General features: G+C 35.6%; 1 protein-coding gene across 2 annotated transcripts in view; it reads left to right on the plus strand.

The window, feature by feature from the left end:
* LOC107197140 (corticotropin-releasing factor receptor 2) overlaps positions 1-21,200 on the plus strand; it is a 240,909-nt gene that overhangs the window by 197,946 nt on the left and 21,763 nt on the right. For both annotated transcript variants that reach the window (XM_022686204.2, XM_022686202.2), the window contains 3 exons: positions 9,517-9,577; positions 12,127-12,199; positions 15,055-15,140. In XM_022686204.2, the coding sequence (XP_022541925.1) occupies positions 9,517-9,577; positions 12,127-12,199; positions 15,055-15,140 (220 nt within the window). The remainder of the gene's footprint in view (positions 1-9,516; positions 9,578-12,126; positions 12,200-15,054; positions 15,141-21,200) is intronic.

The following is a 21,200-nucleotide window of genomic DNA, read 5'->3' on the forward strand; positions in this document are numbered from 1 at the left end:
TTGTGTTTAGAAAATGACAGTATCAGACATGTTAAAATCTTTAAAAAATCAGGCATGATTAATATTGGACAATTAAATATACATGCAGTAAAATCATTGTAAATGATAAAAATTGGTGATTACATTTCAGAAGCCTCAGAAGATCAGATTTCCCATCATGCACTGCAGAGTGTTTCCCGTTTTGTTGTTTAGAAGCAGTGAAGGAATAAACAGAACAATTAGAGCTTCACAGGAGATTCCTCCAGACCTGCTGCTTCTCTAATCTGATTCCTGCAGAGCAGAACTGAGCTCAGATCAGCCGCTGCTTCAGTCTGAGACAATTCTCTCTTAGCTAGAACTTTCTCTCAGCGCGAGAGAGAAATACTGCAACGTCTGCATATTAATCAGACGTTAGTGTAGGTTTTTTAGAGATAAATCAGTGATTAATGCAGGTTTTCTGTAGGAATGTTGGAGAATTTACAGTACAGATGTTTGCAGCGGTCAGTATACGTGCACATTTGTGTTCACTCTTGGGTCACTCATTCTAGATTCCGTGAGATTTTATCTGATTTGCAGGAATCAGGGAGCCGATATTGATATCGACCTTGTTTGGAATGGGTCTCGTCTCGGTCTCGGGGTGAGGTGGACTCTGAGTCCTCTGTTTGAGGTGAAGTTCATTAGAAACAAAACCTTTTTTCTATCATTACTGAACATCAACATTTAATTTAAACAGACCCAATCATTCCTTTTTCTGTGTACAAAAAGGATTGTAAATTCTAACACATTAATGTTATCAGGGAGAGCACAGACCTTAGCGATGAGCTAGCTAACCTTAGCGACAAGCTAGCTAACCTTAGTGATGAGCTAGCTAAACCTAGTGACGAGCTAGCTAACCGTAGCGATGAGCTAGCTAAAATACTAATGTTACCTGGGAGAGAGCTAAAGCTAGCAACAAGCTAGCTAACCTTAGTGATGAGCTAGCTATCATTAGTGAGAAGTTAGCTAACCTTAGTGAAGAGCTAGCTAACCTTAGTGACGAGCTAGCTAACCTTAGCGAAGAGCTAGCTAACCTTAGCGATGAGCTAGCTAACCTTAGCGATGAGCTAGCTAACCTTAGCGATGAGCTAGCTAACCTTTTTATGAGGTAGCTGAAATACTAATGCTACCGGATAGAAAACTAAAGCTAGTGACGAGCTTGCTAAACTTAGCAACAAGCTAGCTAACATTAGTGATGAGCTAGCTTACCTTAGCGAAGAGCTAGCTAACCTTAGTGATGAGCTAGCTAACCTTAGTGATGATCTAGCTAACCTTAATGAAGAGCTAGCTAACCTTAGCGAAGAGCTAGCTAACCTTAGCGATGAGCTAGCTAACCTTAGCGAAGAGCTAGCTAACCTTAGCGATGAGCTAGCTAACCTTAGCGATGAGCTAGCTAACCTTAGCAATGAGCTAGCTAACCTTAGCAAAGAGCTAGCTAACCTTATCGAAGAGCTAGCTAACCTTAGCGATGGGCTAGCTAACCTAAGCGATGGGCTAGCTAACCTTAGAGATGAGCTAGCTAACCTTAGTGATGAGCTAGCTAACCTTAGTGATGAGCTAGCTAACCTTAGTGAGGAGCTAGCTAACCTTAGCGATGAGCTAGCTAACCTTAGTGATGAGCTAGCTAACCTTAGCGATGAGCTAGCTAACCTTAGTGATGAGCTAGCTAACCTTAGCGATGAGCTAGCTAACCTTAGCGATGAGCTAGCTAACCTTAGCGATGAGCTAGCTAACCTTAGTGATGAGCTAGCTAACCTTAGCGATGAGCTAGCTAACCTTAGCGAAGAGCTAGCTAACCTTTTTATGAGGTAGCTGAAATACTAATGCTACCGGATAGAAAACTTAGCAACAAGCTAGCTAACCTTAGTGATGAGCTGTTTAAGGGCAAGTTGTGATTGTTTTTTTATTTTATAATAAAAATGAATACAATTTTATTCAGTCGACTTTATGTGGGGACTTCTGATTAAGTTTTAGAAGAGAAACAGATTAAAGCGTAATTTTGATTAATAGAGAAGATACTTTATTTTATTTTTAAATCTTAATCTGGTCTCAGTCTCAACTCTAGTGTTTTTGACTATGACTACTATATTCTCCTATTTTAGTGAACATGTCATGTGATGCGCTCTGATCTCAGGAATATTAAAGATCTCCAGCTTGATCTTCAGCTTGATCTGCTTTTCACAACACAAACACAGAGTCCCGCAGCTCTGAGAGGATGTTTAGAGGTGTAGAACAGCGGGAGGGGGAGTAAAATCCTCTATTTCTCTTTATTTGAACCTGTACAGCTCTTTCTCTGCACGCTGTGGTGTGTAATAGTTGTGGATGAGTGTGTTTCAGGATGTAGGATAATATTCTCAGATCTTATCTCTGAACCTGCTGTGAAATCTGATCACACACTGATCACTGCAGCCCCACGCTGAGCTGCCGAGACACGCAAGTGTTTTAAATGCTTAAACCTGACACTACAGAGACATTACATCATTTATCCTCATTTATACTCATTTATACTCATTTCACTACGTATTAAATCAGCTACTGCCTCTCAGACAGTCTTAAACTAAAATATTTTTCATGTCTGTTGGTTCTGGCTCTGCTCTGATTGGCTCGTTGGTTTCACCCATGCCTTTTCCTGTATAAATACTCCTCGTTTTGTCACAGTTATTGTTGAGTATTTCTACCTTTGTTCTGATTTTGCAGTTTTTCTAAGATTTATCTGAGTGTCTGCTACTGTTTTACCTGCTTTTATCACTAAATATCTTATTTTTTGCAACTAGGCTCCTGTCTCATCCTGTCTGTAACGTTCAGACAATTTTTGTACAATATTTTATAATTTATCTGCACAAATTCATCATTTATTAAAGAAAAAACAGCTGTAGAATTTACTTCATCCTTTTTGGCTTAGGCTGAGCAATTATTACTCCCTGTAAACCCAGAATAAACAGTACTGTTCTCATGCAATTACATCTTAATACAGATTCTCTTTAACACAAGGGTTTTATTTAATTTAATTTAATTTTTATTTATTTATATATGCATGTGTGTATGTGTACATGTGTGCTAATTTATAAATATACATATAATATCTACTTATTGTATTTTTTATATTGGTTACCCTTGGCTTAGTTGGCAGGTAAAAAGTAGATAAATGTTTTTTTTTTTTTTTTCGTGTAAAAATCAATAATCAAATGATTGAAAGAAAAAAAAATCTAGTCTTTAATGCTATTTTTATTTTATAAATAAACAATATATAGAGATTTTTTATGCAATTTGGGTTCAATGATTGTTTCAGGACATAATCAATATTAAATAGTTTGTATGTTTAGAAAGTATTTTATACTTTTATGTATAAGATTAGAGTGAAATCATTCAGACATCATTCTTGTAGCCTAATTTACCGATATTTATGCCTGTGAATAATTGTTCGCATTGTAGGTGTTTTAATCTTGTGGAGATCTGTTCTTAATTAACAGTTGTATTAAGTAGTAGGTCTATGCTTCTTCAGTGTTGCAATGTTAATGAACATCATGCCGAACAGACTTCACTCTTCTTTTAAACAGCCACAAAATGCTTTTAAAAAGCTCAGTTTTAACGCTCTACTTTGTAAAAATGTTGGGTTTAAATCAGGCTTGGGCAGAACGTGCTCGGGCCAGGTCGGGATGGATTTTTTGTGCTCAATCTGAGCTTTATTCTGAACCCTCGTACAGTGGCGCAAAAAGGGGGTATGCAGCGTATGCAACGCATAGGGGCGCTGTTTGTTCATGTATGATAATAGAATATAATAATGATATAATAATCATACACAGGGGCGTGGCCTAGCCTGGGAACTAACCATGTAAACTGTGATGAGATATTTCTGATAGCTGGTTAAAAAGACTCGTCTCTGAATCAAAAAACACAGACCAAGGTTTGAAAATGTACCTGATCAGCCAATAACTATTTCATTTTCAAATTGTTTTTATTAATTTAGGATTGCAGGATTACTGTAAGCTATAATTAATGAAAATGTATTTAGCTAACCAGTAAGCTATAAGCTGGATGTTGTCGAAAGCCAGAATTTAGTATTATACTTAGTTTAAATTAGTTTTTTAACCCTGTTCTCTGCTCTAAAATTGTATGTTTTTCACCCGATCCAACTGATCAGCTATTGTAACGCTGGGATGAGAAGGTAGGCGGATTTATAAGCGGGTAAGAACAATACTTTAATAAATAACAAATAAACTAAGAAACAAACAGGAAATAAACGTGACTAGAAATAAACAATAGCGTGTAAATACAAGAACATAGAAAGAGCAATAACGTGACGTAGTAAACAATAGCAAACGTGGCGAGACAAACGACAGAGGAAGGTGCAAAGACCAACAGAGGACAAGGTGGCAGAGGAGGGCTATTTATAGTAACATAAAACACTGAACACCTGGGGAAACAGGTAACGAGGGGCGGAGCTACAAATTACACACACGTGATGGAAAAGTACAAGAGAAACACTAGGAAACGGGGAAAACACAGGAAAACATAGCGAGGGCGTAACAGCTAGTAGCTAGTAGCTAGTAACAGCTGGTAGTATGTTTTATACACCTCAAAAAGTATGTAGGTTCACCCTGCCCTCGTATCTCTAATCCCAACAGCAGCAACAATGCTAAAAGTCAGGTTCTGTCGTGGTTTGTTCAGCATTGGGTCATTACACTTCTTTGAAGTAGCAGTAACACAGAAAAGTGCACTGAGGTCTTAAATTAACATGTGCTGCTATTAAATAAATTCGATTAATTACAAATCTGCTTAGTTATGCCAGTTATTATGGCATTTAATGGCCTTGAAATGATAATATTGTATATCGCAATTAAATCTGGCAGGTCTATGTGAATATTTTCTGGTGGTTTCTGTGGGACAAACTGATATTCGGTTATGATCCACAAAGACTGAAGGCAAATAAAGCAAAAAATTATTTTAAAATATTAGTGTCAGATATCAAACACACACACACACAGTGTAAAATGATCCAGTGCTCGTTGTTTATGAATAAGAAAGTGCTGCTATGATCCAGTTTACTCTTGGTGTCATGCTAAATCCAGTGTGACTGTGTCCAAGTGTGTCGCCTCAGTGAAAATAATGAGACGTCAAATTGAAAATAAATGCTTCCCTCCTTCTTAAAGCGCAAATAGAGTAGAGACTATAGATAAGCTACTGCAGTGAAAGCAGGATATACTCTTTAATACCCTTGACTTTGGAAGTAACAAGCTATTAGCAGGTGTCCCAACACTTTTGTCCATACAGTGTGGTGTGTATATCAGGGGCCTGATGTTTCATCATAGTTGTTTGAACTATAATGAACGATAATGGAAAAAAAATATTTAAATAAAATGCTTCTCTGGTGAGCTTTTGTTCACATTCCTCCCCTGTTTCTCTCTGTGTCTCAGGCTCCCTATTTCCTTATAAGGGCGTTTTTTCCCGGTCGTGTATTGGATCGCAACCCTCACGACATGGGTTCGATCCCGTGTGAGGAGCTGTGTGTTTATTTATTTATTTATTTTTTAATTCATTTCTTCTTGGGTTTACCTGCTTTGAGATCAACTGTTCTGCAATTGGGTTCAACAACAGTCTGGGCTGGAGAGCTACTAGTCTGTAGCACTCAATCACATTACACTTCATTACACTTCATTACACTTCATTTTCCAAAACAGATTTTTTTTTTTTTTTTTGTGGCCATGTAATGGCTTGGAAAATATTAATTGCTGACCCCCGCCCTAAACCCATACATCACCCAGTGCCCCTCCCACTTTTTAGTATGGAGTCAGCTAAAATCAGAGGGTTTAGTTACCCTTTAAGATGTAGCTTAGCACAATCACCTTAGTGAGCTAATGTAACTATCCAGCAAACTATCCGAATATACACAATTTTACACATTTTTAAATAAACATATATTTGCCATAACATTCACCTTACAGCATGCGCATTTATTTAAACATTATGACCACGCCCACACAGTTATAAGAGAGGTGTGAGAAGAGCATTTTAGTGTTTTTTTTTTTTATGAGTGATTTATCACATTTTCTGCTTTGCATTTTCTCTTTAAACTTCACTGAATGCTTTATATAACTCCCATGTTTAGTATTATAACAAAAATCAATATATAAAAATGTGTTCCCAATGGACTTTGTGGGATAAATGGAATTTTATATTGCTTGTTTGCCCTCTGTGTGAAGCTTCAGCTCTGTGTAAGTTTAGTAAGTGAATCTGTAAAATACATATTTGATTCCTCCTGAAATAGAAGGTCGTATTTTGAGCAGTAATGCAGGTCCAGCATAAGAGCAGGCTGCTGTTATTAGGCGAGAGGTTAGATTATGATAATTCAACCTTTTCAGCAGCAGATTGACGTTCTCCACTCTTACGGACAGATCCCAGCGGTGACCCTTCTGCTGGTAATTGGATGCTGGAGTGAAGTACAGCAGAACTGCGGCGCTGTGGTGTTTTTCACGCTCCCGAGGTGTGAAATAACGTCCTGCGTTCTGCTTAAAGCGAAGAGCAAGTGCAGGACAGGTGGCGGAGAGGCGGAACCAGCAGGTCCTGATAAAGAAAATTGGGTTCTTTAGAGGGAAATTGAGTTGTTAGGTGAATTACCTCTCTAGTAGTCTCCTCCAGTAGATCCAGCTCAGCTCCTCGTAATCACTCGCGCTGACGTCCGAGGCTGAACTCGCCTCGCCTGAGCTGATAGAAGCAATCAGGAGATCAAACATCCAGCGCTTTACTCCACCACCAGCATTACCACTTCTACAGACCCTCCAGTACAGCCTGGATACCTCAGTCTCAAAGCAGTAGCAGCAGCATTTCTGCTGTAAAAATGCTTAAAAATAGATATGCACACCCTCTCTAATGCACAACACGGGTTAAAAATGACCCGCATTCATTTTCTATGTTAATTCATGTATGGCTGAGTGTTTATCTGATGATATATCTCATTAATTAATTAATTCAGTCATTTAGTATTAACTCTATTCCAAAATTGACTTGTTTTTTTGATCATCATATATCCTTATTTTATTTTTTATTTTTTACTTTTTGAATAAAAGCCCTATTTTTATTCCAAAATTAACTTGTTTTTGATCATCATGTATCCTTTTTTTATTTTTTATTTTTTACTTTTTGAATAAAAGCCATATTTTTATTCCAAAATTAACTTGTTTTTGATCATCATGTATCCTTTTTTTATTTTTTACTTTTTGAATAAAAGCCCTATTTTTATTCCAAAATTAACTTGTTTTTGATCATCATGTATACTTTTTTTTACTCTTTACTTTTTGAATAAAAGCCCTTTTTGTATCACTACCCCTCTTTTATTAATTTTTATGGAACTTTATATATGGCTGAGTGTTTTTATCTGATGATATATCTCATCAATAAATTAATTCAGTCATTTAGTATTTTTGATCATCATACATCCTTATTTAAATGTATTCTTTTTTTGTGTAACTTCATGTATGGCTGAGTGTTTTTATGATAAATTATAAACAAATTAATTAATTAATTTAGTATTTAAGGTATTCCAAATTTAACTTGTTTTTTTGATCATCATACATCCTTTTTTCTTTTCTTACTTTTTTAAATAAAAGCCCTTTTTATATCACTACTTCTCTAATGCACACACGGGTTAAAAATTACCCACATTCATTTTCTATGTAACTTCATGTACGGCTGAGTGTTTTTATAATATATCTCACCAATAAATTAATTCAGTCATTCAGACTTTAAGGTTTTTCTCAATTCTTTTTAAAATTATCATATATCCTTATTTCCTTTTTAATTTTCTTACTTTCTGAATAAAAGCCCTTTTTGTATCACTACCCACATTCATTTTCTATGTAACTTCATGTATGGCTAAGTGTTTTTATGATATATCTCATCAATAAATTAATTCAGTCATTTAGTATTTACGGTATTCCAAAATTAACTTTTTTGATCATCATATATCTTTATTTATTTATTTTTTTTTAATAAAAGCCCTTTTTATATCACTTCCCCTCTAATGCACACATGGGTCAAAAATGACTCACATTCATTTTCTATGTTAATTCATGTATGGCTGAGGGGTTCTTCAGCACAAATCTTCATTTTTATTTTCCTTTATGAATCAGCTTTTGTATTTTTACATCGATTTACACACTTTATTACACACTCCTACCTACAGCTGCTGCACCTTGTTGATATACAGAAAATTGACTTATTCAATTTAATTGTGTACAGTATAGTATGAAACCAAGACATTTTATGTTTACTCTGGTCAACTTTATTTAGTTTATTAACAAACAAACAGTTTTTTTCCCCAAAAGTGAGTACATCCCTCATATTTCTGCAAGTCTCAAACCAAAAAGTTGACTCTTCATGTTCAGCGCTATATCTAGAAGTTAATAGTGCTACCAGCATTGCTGCAGAGGTTGAAGAAGTAAGAGGGTAGCAGTGCATCAGCTATGTCCGCACGGAACTTACCTAGAAGGTAGCCTCTTCTGAAGCTGATGCACAAGAAAGCCCACAAACAGTTGTTAGCTCTGGTGAAATGATCCACCACCCAATGAATACCTGCTGTTCTGTGTTGTTTTTCTACCATGTGGATTCTGAGTATTGAAGAACAAGGTGATAAAGGCGGAGAATAGTAATAAAGAATATAGAGAAACAGATTATCATTCTTAATGGCAATGGTGATCAAACACCAACTGTAGATTAATCTTTTCTGAGATTTCCTAAACTAAGAGGTTTAAATATTATTGAAGCTGTTGTCTTCTGTAACTGATTATTGTCTCCACATATTGGCTCTAGATATTTTTTTTTTAAAGTAATCAACAAAGCACTTTTATATGTCTCTGTGGACAAGGACATAACATTACATTATATTACATTACATTACATAGCATTTAGTGGACTCTTTTGTCCAAAACGACTTAGAAATAATGATGTAGATTAGCAATAGTGATCATTGGACATAGACTTCATGTTGCTGCCACTTTTCTACTCTATATATACTATATATATTTCGTATTCATCTTGATATATATTTTTTATTATTTTATTTTTATTCTTATTTATTTTGTCTTTTTATTTATCTATTTTTAAAATTGCTCTTTGGGTGTATCTGGACCTTGGGAATACAATTATGTTCCTCTTCATGTAACAAATATGATGTGAAATGACAATAAAATCTCTTTCAATCCTCAAATCTTTGAATAGAAATCCAAGTTAAAACATTTTTGGCATTTTAAAGAGGCCAAAAGAGCATCTGCAACATACCCTATAATATAAATGTAGTGTAAATGTAGGACTACAGTCTGTAACTATAGAACTACAAAGCTACATAGAGCTAAAACTATATATATATATATATATATATATATATATATATATATATATATATATATATATATATATATATATATATATATAATGATAATATAATGGGTGTAAAAAAAGATAAATACTTGATTAGTAACCCTTTTATGTCTTTTGTTCTTATTTTAGGTATTCCGTGTCCGATAATCGTGGCGTGGGCGATTGGAAAACTCTACAATGAAAACGAGCAGTAAGTTTCCTTCTATCTATTTTTATGTTTCTTTGTTTATTTTAGTTTTAAGTTGAAGGAGAAATGTGTTTCCAGAGCGAACTGATTCCCGCTTGATTCCAGAAGGTTAGTCTAGGTGCTGTAAATGAATGCGGCATTGATTTAATCGGCGGGGTTTTTCTTCAGAGCGAGTGCTTTTATATCTGCAGGCAAATCGTGAAGGGCTGAGGATTAGTCACGCCGTAAAAAGATAGATCACGTCTGTTTGTTCTGTTTGTTCGGCTTCCATTTCTGCCCCTCCTGCCCTTCATTACACGCAACCCGGCGAGCCGCTATTGATCGGATGGTGCTGGAGAGTGGAGGGGCTGATTGTACATTGTTGGTTTTTAAGCACGGCCAATTAAAGAGAGCTTCAATCTGAGGAGCAGCGTTTTAACAGACACGCTGCGCACCCGTAGATCGTTAGTGCACGAGAAGCGTAACGTACGTGTAAAATGTTATCCTTATTCAGAAATTCATTCCTAATTACCACCTTCACAGGTCCACACTCCTGAGAATTGACAGCGATTGGCAGCTCTTTACAACCCAGAGGAAGAACACGGCAGGAAAATTAGCCGCTGATGCCGTTTCAGCGTAATCACAGGCCTGTGTTTGACCGTTCCACCAAACTTTCAACGTACGCTTCCCAACCAGACGCTAAAAGCACCTCTCAGTGATTTGCTTTTTGCTATTGACGTGACGGAGCTTTCAGAGAAAAAGCAGAAAATGCAGAAAACGCTTTCCTTTTTATTCCCAGACATTCAGACAAGCCTGAGTATTCCCAGATAGCGCGAAGAATCGGGATGAGCTTGGCTGATGTGTGGCGTCTTACTGTTCTTACTGTTACTGTTCAACCAGGATGATGGCACATGCAGCTTGGGCCAATTTCTATATTATACTCTGCAACCGGGGTGTTGACACACACATTTTGAACCAATTTGCCTATTGTACTCAGCATATACCAGGATGTTGGCACCTTATTGGCACCCTGGGCTAATTGCCATATTACACTCAGCGACCGAAGTGTTGGCACAAGGAGATTGAGACGATTCCCATATTATACTCACAGCAATTCACATATTATACCCAGCAACCTAAATATCTTAACATGTGACTCGCACTAATTTGCCTATTATACACACCAACAAAGATGTTGGAACATGTGGGTTGGGCCAATTCCTATATTATACTCAGCAACCGAGGTGTTTGCTCACTCGTCTCAGGCTTATTTGCATATTAAACTGTGCAACAGGAGTGTTTGCACAAGTGTCTTTAGCTAATTCCCATATTATACTCAACAATCAGGAAGTTGGAACATGTGGCTCGAGCATATTCCCATATTATACTCAGCAACCGAGGTGTTGGCACAGTCGTCTCGGTCGGATTCCCACGTTATACTGAGCAACCAGGGTTTTGGCACATGCGCTTCGGGACGATTTCCATATTATACTCAGCACCCGGGGTGTTGGAACATGTGGGTTTGGCCGATTCCCATATTATATTCAGCAGCCGAGGTGTTTGCACACTCGTCTCAGGCTTATTTGCATATTATACTCAGCAATCGGGGTGTTGGCACATGCGGCTGGAGCCAATTTCCATATTATACTTTGCAACCGGGGTGTTGGCAACCTAAATGTTTGCATACATGACTTGGGTCAATTCTCATATTCTACCCAGCAACCAGGATGTTGGCACATGCAGCTGGAGCCAATTCCTATGTTATACTCAGTAGGGGTGGACGATATGGCACTAAAATAACATCACGATATTTCATGGTATTTTCGCGATAACGATACTCTTGGAGATATATATATATTTTTTTTCAAGAATACACTACTGCAACAAAATGAAAATTTCATTTTATTATTGCATACGATTTATGTCACACCCCTACCTGAGATAGAAAAAAAATACAAGAATTTGATCGGATTTGTAACAGAAGTCAATGATGCAGAATGTCACGATGACTTATAATGCACTCCAAATATCTCCATATATCCAGGATTAAAGTAAAATAAATGATGCTGGACAGATATAATCTATAGTCTCTAGTAGATATATAAAAGAAAATGAAAACAGTGTGAAAAGAAAGTAGTACCCTGATGTAATAAGTTGGGGGTGGGTGATATGGCACGATATTTTTTAGAGTAAAATATCGTTCACGATACTCAATGTTGGCGATATGATATGGCACACCCCTAATACACAGCAACCTAAGTGTTTGCACACATGACTTGGGCCAATTCCCATATTATACTCAGCAATCGGGGTGTTGACACACTCATCTCATGCACAATTCACACTATATACTCAGCAAACTGAATGTTTCCACAATTCCCGTATTATACTCTACTGCTGCTGGGAACGGTGGTGCAGGCTGATTCCTATATTATACTCTACAGCCGGGGTGCTGGCACATATAGCCCAGGCTGAATATGAGCAGAGCATAGACAGGAACACAAGGTTTGTCAGACCAATTACGGTTGCTGTCTCAATTTTCTTTAATCCCCTTTTGCTTTGTTTGCTTTTAGATGCTGGTTTGGAAAAGAACCTGGGAAATATATCGACTACATTTACCAGGGCCCGGTAATTGTTGTTCTTTTGGTAAGTATTTTTTAGTCTTTCAGTGCTACATTATTAGGCATTCAGTGGTGAACTGCCCCTGTATTCAGCTGCACTGCTGAGTGCGTCAGATTTCAATGCGGTATAATTGCACTTCTATGAATATGTACAAAGCTGAATAACAATAGCCGAGCATTTTTCATATGATTAGCGCAGCACAGCTCGTTCCCAGCTGGAGTTTTAGTGTTTGGTATAATTATAAAGTAAAGCTCGGGTGCTCACAGCGCTGTCTGCTGCTCTCTGTACAGATACAGGGAGTATATATCTGTATCCACTGTAGCTTTACATTTTAAAAGTTCTGACTGTATAATAGAGAGTTTTCTTACATTTCCTTTGAGTTTTATTTGACATGTTTTAAGTTCTTGTTCACTGCAAAAAAATTAATCTTAGCAGGTGAAATTTTCTAAATTTAAGGCAATAAATCTTATTTTCTTCTCTGATAAGACTTTTTGTGTTACTAAGCATTGTGTGTAAGTGTTGGATTATTTTGCTTATTTTAGGGATAATTATCTTAATCATTCTTACTTAGAATTTGTACCTTATTTTAAGTAATTAGAACTCAAAATAAGCACAATCAAGCAGAAATCAAGTTATTCTGATTCTTGTGTCCAAAAACAGGGACTTTTCTGCTTGATTTAGGTGTTACTTCACTCATTTTGAGACGTTGCCATTGCTTTTTGTAAGAAATCTTACTAAGAAAATTTAGCTTACCCCATTGGCAGTTTTCTTTGCTTAATATACATGTATTTGTCTTAATTTGCATATATTTTGTCTAGTTTTTGCCAACGATTTTTTTGCAGTGTGATTTGGTACAAAAGCAGAATCTAAGAAAGTGTCCTGTTTGGAATAAATGTGTATAAAATGATTGAAATGTGGCAAAAACTTCTCAACTAAGTAAAGAAAAGTAAAGGTCAGTCAATCTGAAAGTCAATTTCAAGAACTTTGAAAGTTTCCTCAAGTGCAGTCACAAAAAAATCCATCAAAAACTCAAAAACATTAAAATGATGAAACTGGCACTCATCAAATACAATTACACTGCAATTGGCAAAAACTAGACGAAATATATGTAAATTGAGCTTATGTTAATTATGCTTATGTTAAGCAAAAAAAATAAATAAATAAAACTGCCAATGGGGTAAGCTAATTTTTCTTAGTAATATTTATTATAACAAGCAATCGCAAAATCTCAAAATAAATGAAGTAACACCTAAATCAAGCAAATATCACAGTTTTTTGGCTTACATTTGGACACAAGACTTAATAACTTTTAAGTAGTTTAAAGTTCTTAAAATAAGGTGAAAATTCTGAGTCTGATTAAGATCATTATTCCTAAAATAAGCAAATTAATCTAACACTTATACAATGCTTTGTAAGACAAAAACCCTTATCAGAGAAAAAAACAAGATTTATTGCCTTGAAATTTAATAATTTTACTTCCTAAGGTTTATTTTTTTGCAGTGTAGTACAAGTAGTTATTGAATCATTGCATTGCACATGTCTACTGGCAACTTATATGTAATTTTAAGATGTATATGCATTTTAATGCACAAAATCTGACAATTTGGTAAACAAATTTTCCTTTTTTTTCTTTCTTGTAAGATTTCTTATAATAATCTATAATTGCAAAGTCTCAAAATGAGTAAAGTCAGACTTATATCTAGAATGAATCAGTTTAATTCCTTAGTCTGATGCTACGGTTTGCTTCTTTATTAAATAATACTCCTTTGTACAGGTCATCATATTGATTTCCACCATTAAATTAATACGATTCTTAAGACTGACTCTGGGTTTGGTTCTTCAATCATGTTTTTTAGTTTGATTCCACAAATTAGTTGCTCAGTTTGGTGCAGAATAATGATCCATTGGTAAAACTATAGGTACATTGATATGCATATGCTTATATTAAGCACTTTTATCATAGTAAGATTTTTTTTGTCTTAAATTTGGACACAAGTATCAGAATAACTACGATTCATTGAAATGTGGCAAGAACTACTCAACCAAGTAAAGAAAAGTAAAGGTCAGTCAATCCCAAAGTCAATTTCTAGAACTTTGAAAGTTTACTCAAGTGCAGTCACAAAAAAGACCATCAAAAACTTTATAATGATGAAACTGGCACTCATCAGGGCCACCGTTAGAAAAGGAAAGAGTTTCCAGCCTCAGAAATCACAAGCAATTACATGGGGAAGGGATTGAAAGCAACAACAACAAATAATGTAGATATAATAAAATAAGTAGTAAAAAAAAAAAAAAAAACAGCATTTTAAAAAGGTATAAGAATTATTTTAAAAAAATGATCATTTTAAAATCATTACGATTATAATAATTTAAGAGTAGTAATCATAAAATCATAGGTTAAAAAACAGGTAATAGAACTAATAAAAAATTAAACTACAGATGAATAATAAAAAATTAAACACATAAAAGAGTAAAATATAAATAAGCAATACCTAAAAAAAAATAATAATAATAATAAATAAAGTAAAAAAAGTAAAAAAAAAAAAAAAAACAGCGAAAACAAACCAACATTAAAAACTAGAAAAGTTAACTAAAAATAATAAAAATAAAGAAACTTAAAACATACCAAAGATCAAAAAAAAAAAACAAAAAAAAACAAAAAAAAAAACAAAAAAAAAAACAAAAATGAGCTAAAACAGTGGCAGGCTGTCTGAAGGTGGCTACAGACTAGGAGTTTAAAATGATTTAATGATGAAACACAAGTGAGCAAATGTGCATTAATTAATGTGCATTTTCCAAACTATATACTTTTATCTAATTTGTAATTGTAATAATTGATACTACTTCTAAATCACCACTTTCTTCTCTTTCCAATTCAGATTAACTTTGTGTTCCTCTTCAACATCGTGCGGATCCTCATGACGAAGTTACGAGCGTCCACCACATCCGAAACCATTCAGTACAGGTAAGATCTCTGTTCAGACGCTCCAGTGATGGGGGTGTGGAGGAGTGAGGGATGAAGTTCAGACATGGCTTAGCGTTTCTGCACTGTGTCTATAGGATCCAGCGCCTCCCAGTGGTTTATAAATAATGACATCGCATTTGGTTTGTATTTGGCTTGTAAGCGCTGCATCATTGCTAGGTTACCTGTAGTATGTGGTGGAGTAATACATGGAGAGCTTTAGTTACAGTGCATTATCGGCTGATAACAGCACTCGTAGAACACCTCTCAGCCAATCACATTGCAGGGTCGGAACTAACTGTGGTATAATATTGGATAATTCACAGTTTATAATGGTTATTACATAACTCCTATTCCTAGATACAGAATGATTTATAGTGGATACTAAAAAAAAAACCTTAGTAGACTCTAAATAATGTGTACTGAATAGTCCATAGCATATACTGAATCATTAATTCATAATGGATACTGAGATATTCATAGCAGAAACTGAATAATTCATAGTGGATACAGAAGAATTTGTAATGGAAACTGAAGAATTCATAGGAAATACTCAACAATTCATAGTGGATACTGAATCATTTATAGTAAATGTTGAGGGATTCATAGAGGTGAGAGAATAAATCATATCTAATACTATTTAATTCATAGTGGATACTGAATCATTTAAAGTGGACCCTCATTAGTTCATAGTGAATGTTAAATACTACTTAAATTATGCAGAATCATTCATAGTAGTTCTTAAGTAGCTCCTAATTCATAGTGGATTCTGAATCATGTATAGCCGGTACTGAATGTTTGAAATGAGATACTAAATAATATCTTGTAGATACTGAATAATTCATAGTGGATACTATGAAAAAATGATGTAAACACTGAATAGTGCGTAACACATTTACTGAATAATGAATTCATAATGGATACTTAGAAATTCATAGCAGAAATTTAATAATTATTAGTGGATACTGAATAATTCTCAAACCATACGGAATTATTTATAGTTGTTTTTGGATAATTCATAGTGGATGCTGGGTATCAGAAACTGAAGCTCAAGAATAAACATAGTGTTTAAAAGCTGAATCAATTCTAGTGAATTCTTAATCATGTATAGCCGGTACTGAATGTTTGAAATAAGATACTAAATCATTTCTTGTAGATACTGAATAATTCATAGTGAATACAGAGTAAATACAAGTAGTTATTGAATCATTTATCTTAAATGCTGCACTGCAAAAAGTCTATTGGCAAAAAATAGACAATATATATGTCATTTTAAGATGTATATCCTTTTTATGCAAGAAAATCTGACAATGGGGAAAAAAATATTTTTCTTATCTCTTCTTTTCGTTCTTGTAAGATTTTTTATAATAATCTATAATTGCAAAGTCTTAAAATGAGTGAAGTCAAGAGTCAAGTCAAGAGGCTTTTATTGTCATTACATCTGAGTACAGGTACACAGTGTGACGAAATTACGTTCCTCCGGAACCATGGTGCAACATAGAACCACAAGCAAGAGACAACATAAAGTGCAGGAGTGACGACATTGCAACATAAAATTATAAAATTATAACACTAAATAACAATAAATACAATAAATACAAAAGACGAGACAATTTAAAGACAGGACAGTGCAGTACCGATACGGTATAATAAAGTGTATAGTGGGGATAAGGTGCAGAGATGTGTGACATACTGTAACATATAGAACATATATAATCACAGCAGTTACTGAGGTAGAGTTTATAGTTTTTAAGAGTGCAGCAAATAAAGTCATGTCAGCCTCTGTGTGCTGACTGGGTGTGTGTGTGGGTGAAGTTCAGTTCTTTGTGAGTGTAAAGGGGGGGGGGGGGGTGTACAGTTTAGTTTTGTGCGAGTGTGTTGGGTGAGTGGTGGGTGGGGTGGGAGTTCAGTTCTGTCTCTGTGCGTTGAGAAGTCTGACTGCCTGGTAAGACTTATCAAAGTAAGACTTATCAAAAATAAATCAGTTTTATTCCTCAGTCTGATACTAAGGTTTGCTTCTTCATTATTATAAATCCTGTGTTTGGGTCCTTATATTAATTTCTACCATTTATTAATACGATTCCTCAGTTTGATTCTTCATTTTGACTTCATTAATACCATTAAGTACCGATTAATAACTGTTATTTTTCACATTTTTAGAAACTGAAAAGTTGCTATCACATTTGTAAATACTTATAAACACAATGGCAACATGAACTGCGATTGATAAATATATGCTTGGTTTATTAATGTTCAAATTCTGATGAGCTAATCATTTGCTAACATTTTTTAAATTAATATCTATGCTGATAAATACTGTAAGTGTCATGTGTGAGCATTTGTTAATATTCAAATTCTGATGAACTAATGCTTTGTTCACATCTACTGATCATTAGTGAAAAATATATTAATGAAAGTTATTATAAAGTGTTACCTAAAATTGATTATAAGATCATAATAATTCCTAAAATAAGCAAAATAATGCTTAGTAAGGGTAAAATTCAATTATCAGATTTTTTGCTTTGAAATTGGATCGTTTCACTTTTTTTGTTTTTTTTAGCAGTGTGAATAATAGATTTTTTCTAAAGTTAAGCTTTAGAATAGGCGTGTGGGGTTGAGTACGGTTAAGGAGATGTTCTGACAGCAGATGATCGGAGGAGAATCAGTGATCATCTCTATACAGAACTCTGAATAATGTGTTTTGACTGGTGCTGTTTAATCTTCTGAACCTGACTGACCTGCAGCTCTCTAAAATAGAAGAACAAAAGAAAACAGGACATCCCTGTGATAACAGCTTCATAAGAGGGTTACAGCCCTCCACCAATCACGTTCCCTCCTGATGCTGAGTGTGTCACAGCGTCCCCCGTCATGGAGAATCCATCGCGGAGCCGCCGACTCCTCCCTGACTTCTCCTCCAGCTTTGTTTAAAGTGTGTTTATCGTTTATTGGAACTAATCCAGATACGGCTCTTGTTGTTCAGATTCTCATTGTTACCAGGTCAGAAAACAGGCAGAGGGGTCATCAGGGGAGTGTCTCTTATATCAGGCAACCCTGAGAACTGCCTGAAAACTACTGGATAACACCTAAAACATGGAAACTGGGAATAAAAGGCAGTAAATTTTATATTTAAACTTGATTTATGGTGTTTTTCACCAAATTGACTAATCTGAAGTTGTTCTCACTTTGATTCTTCATTTTGACTCCTGGGTTTGATTCATCACATTAATTCTTAATACGTTTCCTCGGTTTGATTCTTCAGTTCTGTTTTAATCTACGTATTGATTCTTTAGCTTGGTTCCTTGGTTTGAATCAGAACTTTGATTCATTCAATTAATTCATATACACCTCTGGACAAAAATGAAGAGATCACTTCAGTTTCTGAATCAGTTTCTCTGATTTTACTATTTATAGGTTTATGTTTGAGTAAAATGAACATTGTTGTTTTATTCTATAAACTACAGACAACATTTCTCCCAAATTCCACATAAAAATATTCTCATTTATTTGCGGAAAATGATAAATGGAAAGATAATGCAAAGAAAACAAGTTCATATTCATAAAGTTTTAAGAGTTCAGAAATAATCAATATTTGGTGGAATAATCCTGGTTGGTTTTTAATCACAGTTTTTTTTCATGCATCTTTGCATCATGTTCTCCTCCACCAGTCTTACACACTGCTTTTGGATAACTTTATGCTGCTTTACTCCTGGTGCAAAAATTCAAGCAGTTCAGTTTGGTGGTTTGATGGTTTGTGATCATCCATCTTCCTCTTGATTATATTCCAGAGGTTTTTAATTTGGTCAAATCAAATGAACTCCTCATTTTTAAGTGCTCTCTTATTATTTTTTCCAGAGCTGTATTTGATTCCATAGTTTGGTCTTCAGTCTAAAAGGAAAGTTTGGTTCTTTAGTATAATTTAACAGTTTGAGTCTTAGGTTTTTCAGTTTGTTTTGTCAGAAAGATTCCTTCTTTATATTTTTTATTTAGATTTTATTTGGTACTTCAGGGTCTCAGTAGAATTTCTCAGATTGTGTCTTTAGTTTGATTGCTTAGTTGATTCTTCAGTCTGAAGCTTCAGTTTGGTTCTTCTTCAGTGTGATTCCTTATTCTGAATCTCCAGGTTGGTTCTTCATTTTCACTGTGTGGTTTGGATCTTCTGTTTGATGATAAGGTTCAATTCCCCCAATTTGATTCTTCAGTTTGTTTCCCTAGGCTAATTCTGATGTTTTAGTCTTCAGGGGGAGACCTCAGTCCCTCCTTAATAAGGCTAAAGCTTTATTCTCTGAATTAATTCCTCAGTTTGATGGATTGATAGTTTAGTTTAATACCTTGGTTTGGTTCTTCAGTTTGATTCTTTCATTTGTTTTCTCAGTTTTCACATAGTTTGATTTTTCTTTGTGATTCCTGGGTTTGATTCTTTAGTTCTGTGTTTTTCAGTTTAATTCTACAAATCTTTCTTTAGTTTGTTTCTCTCAGAACTTTGATTCATTAGATTGATTCATCAATGATGCTGATGTTTGATTCTCTGGTTAACTCATTCAGTTTAATATGATATCTCTAATTGTTGCAATAGATTCCAGAAGCTGTAGCTTCAACAAACTGAAGTATGACTTTTACATTACATTACATTACATTTACATTACATTACATTACATTTGGCAGACGCTTTTGTCCAAAGCGACTTACAATAGTCAAGTACAATGTAAAATAAGTTTAAAGGTAAAACATCTTTGGATAGGGATAAAAGGAGGTCAAAGGGCAATAATAGGATAGAGGAGTGAAGGAGGGGAAGAAGGAAATGAGGTTAGAAGTAGTTAGTGTGTTAGAGGTGTTAGGAGAGTAAGTGCTCTTTGAAGAGCTCAGTCTTCAGGAGTTTATTAAAGATAGTGAGAGATTCTCCTGATCTGGTAGTGGAAGGTAGTTAGTTAGAGGTGTTAGGAGAGTAAGTGCTCTTTGAAGAGCTCAGTCTTCAGGAGTTTATTAAAGATAGTGAGAGATTCTCCTGATCTGGTAGTAGAAGGTAGTTAGTTAGAGGTGTTAGGAGAGTAAGTGCTCTTTGAAGAGCTCTGTCTTCAGGAGTTTATTAAAGATAGCGAGAGATTCTCCTGATCTGGTAGTGGAAGGTAGTTTGTTCCACCATTGGGGAACTCTGTATGAGAACAGTCTGGATTGCTTTGTGTGAGTTTTTGGCAAAGCGAGGCGACGTTCATTGGAGGAGCGCAGCGGCCGGGAGGTAGCGTAAGCCTTCAGGAGCGAGTGCAGGTAGGAAGGAGCTGTTCTGTCATCACCTTGTAGGCGATTGTAAGAGTTTTGAATTTGATGCGAGCATCAACTGGTAGCCAATGGAGCTCAATGAGCAGCGGGGTGACATGTGCCCGTTTTGGCTGGTTGAAGACCAGACGTGCTGCTGCGTTCTGGATCATCTGGAGTGGTTTTACTACGCAGGCCGGGAGGCCAGTTAGCAGGGCATTGCAGTAGTCGAGGTGTGAGATGACGACCGCTTGCACCAGGAGTTGGGTGGCCTGTTGCGTCAAGAACGGTCTAATTTTTCGGAACCGAGGACCGAGGCCACATGGTGCGTGAAGGAGAGTTGGTCATCAACCATAACACCCAGGTTCCTAGCAACCTTTGTCGGTGAGAGAGAGAGAGAGTCGATACTTATAGAGAAGTTGTGTTGAAAAGATGATAGCTATAGTATATAGAATATAGTAAAAATATAGAATATTACTGAATTAATAGCGGGTTGTTTTTTACACAGCTTTCTTTACTATGAGGTCAGTAATGGCTCTTCTATCAGCATGAAGTAGTATGAAGTAATAATCTCCACTCTGCTGGAAGCAGGATGATGCATGCTGTGGTCTTCACACCTTCAGCCTCACCAGCATCTGATTAGGATTGGGTTTGGTTGAATCTTATCTTCAGTCCAGCTGGAATATGAGGGTAATAATCTGAATATGGCTCTGCTGTAATCTCTTCTGATTCCTGTTGAAAGCCGACCTTTTACCTTTCTGGTATTTTGGAGTGAGAATTTGTTGGACAGGGTGGTTGAGGTGTGGATGTGAT

The sequence above is a fragment of the Astyanax mexicanus genome, chromosome 8, assembly GCF_023375975.1.
Source record: "Astyanax mexicanus isolate ESR-SI-001 chromosome 8, AstMex3_surface, whole genome shotgun sequence".
Classification (NCBI taxonomy): domain Eukaryota; kingdom Metazoa; phylum Chordata; class Actinopteri; order Characiformes; family Acestrorhamphidae; genus Astyanax; species Astyanax mexicanus.